At 31.8% G+C, this 7,809-nt stretch overlaps 1 protein-coding gene across 2 annotated transcripts in view; it reads right to left on the bottom strand.

Annotated features, from left to right (window-relative positions):
- Window positions 1-3,420: 3,420 nt before the first annotated feature.
- Window positions 3,421-7,809, bottom strand: part of LOC114335520 (centrosomal protein of 135 kDa) — a 268,776-nt gene continuing 264,387 nt past the window's right edge. The window contains exons 19-20 of one of the 2 annotated variants that reach the window (XM_028285774.2): window positions 6,195-6,397; window positions 3,421-6,044 (exon numbers count right to left, since the gene is read on the bottom strand). In XM_028285774.2, the coding sequence (XP_028141575.1) occupies window positions 5,900-6,044; window positions 6,195-6,397 (348 nt within the window). In that variant the 3' untranslated portion in view covers window positions 3,421-5,899. The remainder of the gene's footprint in view (window positions 6,045-6,194; window positions 6,398-7,809) is intronic. The other variant, XM_028285775.2, reaches the window with a different exon arrangement.

Genomic DNA, 7,809 nt, shown 5'->3' with positions numbered 1-7,809 from the left:
TTGGCACACGTATTAGTAATATAATAAAGAATGGCGGTACAGAGCCAATTTGAAAAATATATTAATATGTGGAAATTAATCTGTAATTAAATACAATATTAAAAAAACGAGCCTGTACCGCCATTAAGAAGAACAAAAAAATACACTTTCTTCAAATAAACTTTTTTATCCGATGCCTAGATTTTGTGTCATTTTGGAACTACTAATGAAATAAAAAATTTTAGTAGTTCCAAAATGACACAAAATCTAGACATCGGATAAAAAAGTTTATTTGAAGAAAGTGTATTTTTTTGTTCTTAATGGCGGTACAGGCTCGTTTTTTTAATATTGTATTAAATTACAGAGTAATTTTCACATATTAATATATTTTTCAAATTGGGCTCTGTACCGCCATTCTTTATTATATTACGAATACGTGTGCCAAATATCTCGAAAAAATATTCAAAATTAGAGCCGCAATCTTGGAACGTGTTTTCGCTACCTGTTGATCGCTACTGTTTCCTCTTAAAAAAAGATTATGTCTAAGGGGATTTAAAAAAGTACCTTAACCGAGCTATTATATGTTTTGAAAAAAGGATAAAATAAAAACACTGTTATTTATTAAATCGTATACATTAATTACAATACATATTAAAATTTGAACAATTTATTCTTTACATATCCAACCCTCGTATAAAAAAATATTTACTTAGTTTGAAACAAGCATAGTTTGAAATTATGATAGATAAAATGATTTTCCATATCTGAGAGTTTTAAAATTACATTATCATTAATCACCGTTATAGCCATGGCAGTGCTTATTATATTAAAATACTGCAGTAGTAAATAATGGTACTGTTCAAAAAGTACTCTTTATTTATACCGCCATATCGTCGCTTAAGATGCAAAAGCTCTCAACCCAGAAATAAGTTTTTCCACAGGAGAACAAAAAACATATCTGCTTGCGAAAATCGCCAAACCTAAATAGAGAATTATTGATTCAATATCAAGGTATTTAATAACACCTTGTACCTAATATCAAGGTATTTAATAATACCTTAATATTAAATCAACAATTCTCCATTTAGGTCTAACGACTTTTAGTCCACAGTATATCGTATTTTTTTGGAAAATGATTATAAAAGTTTTAAAAATGATTTTAACTGCTTCGTTTGAGCGAGTCTACCACTTTCTGCAAAATTTCAGAATGCAGGTTGTATGCGTTTCCACGTCCCGCGTCATCAACATATTAACGTTGTCGGACTAACGAGGAAATGAGGCTGTAAATTTCTCGGTCAAGGGATCGACAATCTTTATTATTAAATATAAGTACTTTCAATTGAAAATTAAGAGATTTCTAATAACAAAACTAGCGCGCTAGAGTGACATCTTGCGGGTATCAGACTCTACGATCGCGCCCCCGTTTTTGTCCGACAAAAATAATTTATTTTATTTTAACGTATAATCTTTTGATTAAAATCATAAATTATAGTTTTGCAATAACAAAACTTAACTGCGCTAGAGCTACAGGTTTAGACGCGGGGCGTGCGGAAACGTGTCCAACCTGCGCTTTGAAATTTTTCAGAAAGTGATAGACTCGCTCAAACGAACCAGTTAAAACCATTTTTAAGACTTTTGTAATCATCTTCCAAAAAGGATGATGTACTGTGGACTATTTCGCATACGGAGAATGTTTTTTACTCTCCTGCACAAAAACCCATTTGTGGGTTACGAGCTTTTGCATCTTAACCTTTGTCGAGCGGCATAATTTTACACCGTTAACAGAGGCATATGTACAATTGTATCTGTTATATATTTTCTTAAAAATTCGTTAATCTAAAGGGAAATGTGTGTTAATTTTAAGGTAATATTATTTATTACTAGCATAACTGGTAAAAAATTGTTGAATATTGCACTAAATATTCGGTAATTTGTTCTTGAACGAATTTATATAAAAAAGATTAGAACCCGCTATGGCGTAACCGCTCTTATCTATCGTAAATTATTGAAATTACTACAACAATAAACTTGCAACTAGTGGTCGTAAACAAATTCTAGGAAGAGTAGCCTTGTATTGTATTTTAACTGGAAACATAGATCTCATCCCCATTTAGTTGTTTGGTGTTTGTCAATACGTGTACATCTAAAACTTATCATGAATAATAGTGATTATACATATAGTCTACCGAAATGGCAACAAAAGAGGTGTACGTAGAAATAACAAAGAAAACTTGTGTGAGATGTGGATTATAGCGTTTCTGCCACTAATACGTGCTGCAATGTCTTGTAATCCTTTCAAGACCATCCTAAGATTTATATGTTTTGACAACGAAAATATCCGCGAAGAACGCAAAAACCGATAAATCAGCACTCATACGAGATATCTAGTGTACATTCCATGTCAAATCACTCAGGCAAAAAATTTTGGATCTCCGATTTGTCTGAAAATTGGTATATAGCTTCTGCGGGACGTAAAAATAAGATATTTAAGGTCAAAAAATCTTCTTCTTTTTTTCTCAAAACGTTATTTTATGCGATTTTACAGTGATTTGGTGTTTATTTAAACAAATTTGCATTTTCTGTCGTAAAGTATCAATGAAAAACATAATATTTTAATAGAAAGGACTCAAAAATGTCATTATATGGCATTATAACAAGTTCTTTTGAATCAAAACAAGTTTTTCAGCCAATTTTATAGTGTAAAAAACGTTAAAATACCGTTTTTTACATTTTCCTCCATTCCCAAAATACATCATCATCGATTTGGCTGAAAATCTGCCCACAGATAACCAAAAGATAGGACTTTAAGTGGTTAGAAGAATTTGAATTATATTACAATACCAAAAAAGTTACATGCAGTAATATCAGACTCAAAAGTATATATTAGTCCAGTCGGGATAGCATTTGACCTTGAATGCCGAGCTGCCCAAAATTTGATTTTTCTGATCTTTAGGGGAGTCAATAGTAGCCTAAATTTAAAATCACGAATGAATTCCTCCGTTACGTTAGCCGCCATCTTGATTTTAAAGGAGAACCTGTTTTGCTCAATATCTCCGCCATTTTTAACTTTTCGACAAAAAGGTAGGAACTGAAATTGTTCCAAATAAATCGTATTTACAATTATTACAATTTCTTTTTAACAATTTTTGTCGTGAGGTCGATATTTTCGAGTTAATTGTACTTACAGTAGACGCCTATATTTTTGACTATAATATTGCATGTAACTTTTTTGGTATTGTAATATAATTCAAATCCTTCTCACCACTTAAAGTTTTATGTTTTGTCTATCTGTGGGCAAATTTTCAGCCAAATCGATTGCGATGTATTTTGGGAATGGAGAAAAATGTAAAATACGGTATTTTAACGTTTTCTACACTATAAAATTTGATCAAAAGCTTGTTTTGAATCAAAGTAACTTGTTATACTGTCATATAATGACATTTTTGAGTCCCTTCTATTAAAATATTATGTTTTCCATTCATACTTTACGACAGAAAATGCAAATTTGTTTAAATACACACCAAGTCACTGTAAAATCGCATAAAATAACATTTTGAGAAAAAAAGAAGAAGAAGATTTTTTGACCTTAAATATCTTATTTTTACGTCCCGCAGAAGCTATATACCAATTTTCAGACAAATCGGAGGTCCAAAATTTTTTTTGCTCCAAAATTGAGTTATTTGAAATGGAATGACCCCTAGACAATGCTGAATAAAAATTTGCAACAACGCTCCAAACCATCCCAATTCATAACCACCGATGAACAATCGTTTCCATTTAGAGACCGTACAAATTTTACACAATACGTTCCAAACTCGCTAAATATGGGATCAAAGTATATTTGGCTTGTGATGCATCAAACGCTTATCTCGTACAAGATAATCTTTATATTGGAAAAACAGCATATGGTTCCCGATAAGTTTACGTTGGCGAACAATCAGTTTTGGATCTGGTCACGTCTTATAAAGGTTATGGGCAGAATGTTACCACCAATAACTTTGTTACCAGTTTTGAATTCGCTAAATTCTTGACTTCATTGCACATGAGGTTTGTAGGGCTAGTAGGCACAGTTAGAAAAAATAAGAGATTTCTACCCAAAAATGTGCAAGCAAACAAGGAAAGAGCTGGTCTTTCCACACATTTTGCATAGTTACAATCATGATGTTACTGTATGCTCTTATATGTGCCAAAGAACAAAGAAGTAGTGTTACTCTCGTCCATGCATATGACAGAAAAAGTAGAAGACAGTGAAGTACCGAAGCCGGAATAATTCAGTATTACAATAAAACCAAAGCGGGATTGATAACATGGATAAAATACTGGGTGAGTATTTGACTGTATACTCACCCAGTAGTTTATGTCGAACATTGCGTTGGCCCTTGGCCTTTTTTATAATATTATGATTGACGTCACTAGCTTAGCATGTTACATTATACATCGAAAGCATAATCCATCACAAAACACAAAGGACTAACGCAGGAAATTTTTGAAGGATCATTCTAAAGATATTTGGTTGCCTTCATTTCAATCTAAAAGTAAAAACCGGATGATGATGACAAGTCATTTTCTTCGTAGTGCTGTACAAATGGTCCTTAATTAAAACAGAGTATGTATTTGCTGTAGATACTCCTCCTGTAGGCAGACCGCGGAAGAGGTAGGTAGATGATGTCAAACAAGTCGTGGGCAAGCAGTGGATGAGAACTGCCAAGAGTAGAAATCGATGGAAGCAAATGGAAGAGGCATATGTCCAGCTGTGGACGAACACAGGTTGAAGAAGAAGAAGAAAACTTTTCCTCAAGTATCTCACAGCATTCGTGGATCTACTCCAATAACCGGAAGTTATCATGTTTGTCGAAACGAACGGAAAAAACATCGTAAAAAGAAGAAACACGTGTGTAGTATGTTTTCTACACGTGTGTGACGAACATTCTTTGTCTAAAACGATATGTATGGGTTGCGAAAATCCAAACCAACATTCATTTTTTATTTTGATTCAAATAAGCTATCAGTTAAATAGAAAATATATTGTTTTTTTAAATTATTTACTTAAAAAAATGAACAAGGTACAAATGTACCTATGCCGTCGTTTATAAGGGTAGGAAAGGAACTATTTAAGCCTATTTAAGTCAACTGAATAAAGATTTTTTTGTTAAATTTGACTAACATAATCTACTATATAAATGTAGAGATGTCACAACAGTTCAAGTCTCTACCTCTTTGAAAAAAAAAGTTATCACAATTTAAAAACTCAAAAGTTGCAATTGTACCTATGCCGCCCGACGAAGGTTAAGCGACGATATATTAATGGTTTTTTAATGGTTCTTTATTCATTAATACTACTTTAAAAATACACAAAAAATAACAAACGTATGGATAATTGATTGAACACAGAACTGAAATAATATAAATAAGATAAAAAACTGATTAAAGTATTGAGAAGTAAAATATGCAGAAGTGTTGGAAATAAAGTTTGTGATCAACGGAAAAGATAAAAGTGAACATAGTGCAGCAAAAATGGAATGGACAAAATTACTATACTCTATATCGAAAATTAGCACAATAGATATTAGAGTAAATGTCAATTATAGTGAGGTTCAGTCAGATGCGTTATAACCCAGAAATTTTCGCCTCTACTGACCAATCGTTAGGAAGAGATCGTTTCGCCGGTATTCTTTCAGTGGCAGACTGTTTCATTGCCACGATTTTCTTAGCCAATGTTACCCAAAAGAGTTATTTAAGAATTAGCGAGACAAAACTTCAATTGGCGTCTGCTGCAAACAATAAATAACATAAGAAGCTGCAGAGATCTACACGATTTGTATCAGCATAACAAGTATAGAACTGGTAATTTCAAGTACTACCAATAAACAATAACTTACTCTGTCAATTGTAAAATAAATATAAAATCAAATAGTATACGTTAAAGTGAAGGATAGCGTTTATTGTCATCTTCTCTGGCCCTACTAAATCTTTCATTGGCGATATCCCTCCTTAACTGCTTATTTTCTTGACTATATTCTAAAGCTTTCTCATGGTATAGATCCAATTCTGCGGTTGTTGATCTTCTGCAAGTAAATGTTCCATATTTTATATATGTAGTAAAAACAAAAGTACACAAACATCTTTATCATAAAACGCTAACATAAAAAAAAACACCACAAATGTATGTGATACAATTTTCTTCAATTAACCAGTCAGTTTTGCATTCTACTTACAGATTTTCTTGAAGTTCTTTGACGTTTATTCCCAATTTTGCAACTTCTGATCGCAAGTCTTCATTCAGTAATCTTTGCTCAATAACTTCTTGTCTAGCTTCGTTCAACAATCGTTCCAAACCAGTTTGATTGTCTTGATCTTTATCCAAAGCCCTTTTTAATTCCCTGTTTTCCCTAGAGAGAAGGTCTATTTGTCGCTCAATCTAAAAACATTAAAAAACTTTATTAGTATTCGGTCTACATAATTATTTCTTAATTATAATATTTTTTGGGAACTAACCAGTAAATTATTACAATACCGGGTGTCCACTTATATTTTCCCCCATTTTAACTGCCTATAACTTCTAAACGGCTCAAGATAGAAATATGCGGTTTTCGCTGAAATGTTTTATTTTAGCAAAAGTTTTGTCTGAATGGACTAAATTTTTTATATCGCTTTCAAATACGAAAAAAATGGCGGCTTTTTGAAAAAAACGTTGTTGACTTTTTTTTAATGGAACACCCACTATATTTTTCTGTAAATTGAAAGAAAGGTCATTCACCTATCCAGCGATATCAAGTTTTTCAAAATCGGTTGTCAACTCACTGAGTAATTAATTTTTAAAATGAGAGGTGCAACGTGGTTATCACATACCTAAATAACATGACTAAGCAAATTGATATTATGCTATGTGATTTCCACATTGCATCTCTCATTTTAAAAATTAATTGCTCAGTCATTTGACAACCGATTTTAAAAATTTTTATATCGCTGGATAGGTAAATGACCATTTTTTCAAGTTACAAAAAAGTATACTGGGTGTTTTAATAAAAAAAGTCAACAACGGTTTTCTTTTCAAAAATCCGCAATTTTTTATTTAAAAGCGTTATAAAAAGTGGTCATTTACCTAAAAACTTGAAAAAACGTTTATTTACCTATCCAGCGATATAAAAATTTTTAAAATCGGTTGTCAAATGACTGAGCAATTAATTTTTAAAATGAGATATGCAATGTGGAAATCACATAAATTGATATTATGTTATGTGATATTCATGTTACACCTCTCATTTTAAAAATTAATTACTCAGTGATTTGACAACCGATGTTGAAAAACTTTATATCGCTGGATAGGTGAAGGACCTTTCTTTCAATTTACAACAAAATATACTGGGTGTTCCATTAAAAAAAATCAACAAAGTTTTTTTTTCAAAAATCCGCCATTTTTGTTTTCGTATTTGAAAGCGATATAAAAAGTTCAAATAAAACATTTCAGCGAAAACCGCATATTTCTATCTTGAGCCGTTTAGAAGTTATAGGCAGTTAAAATGGGGGAAAATATAAGTGGACACCCGGTACAATACAAATTGTTTAATTTTTCAAAAACTTGGGTTTTGAAAATAGTTTCCACGCTGGAAAACGAAGTGTCAAATAAAGCGTATTATATACATAAAATAAAAATTGAAAAATTGTGGTTGATTCTGTTTTAACTAATCAGCAAATAACTAAATACTAACTACGATCCGAATTCACCATTTCAAAAAGTTTCTCCCACACAAACTAAAACAGACTTCCGACTCCAGAAATTGTTAATTTGCACAGGTTAACTGAAAAACGGGACAAATTAGCGATAAAAAT

This window comes from Diabrotica virgifera, chromosome 3 (genome assembly GCF_917563875.1).
Source record: "Diabrotica virgifera virgifera chromosome 3, PGI_DIABVI_V3a".
Lineage (NCBI taxonomy): Eukaryota > Metazoa > Arthropoda > Insecta > Coleoptera > Chrysomelidae > Diabrotica > Diabrotica virgifera.
Note: the sequence above shows the minus strand (reverse complement) of the source record. Positions and strands in the feature narration are given on the sequence as shown.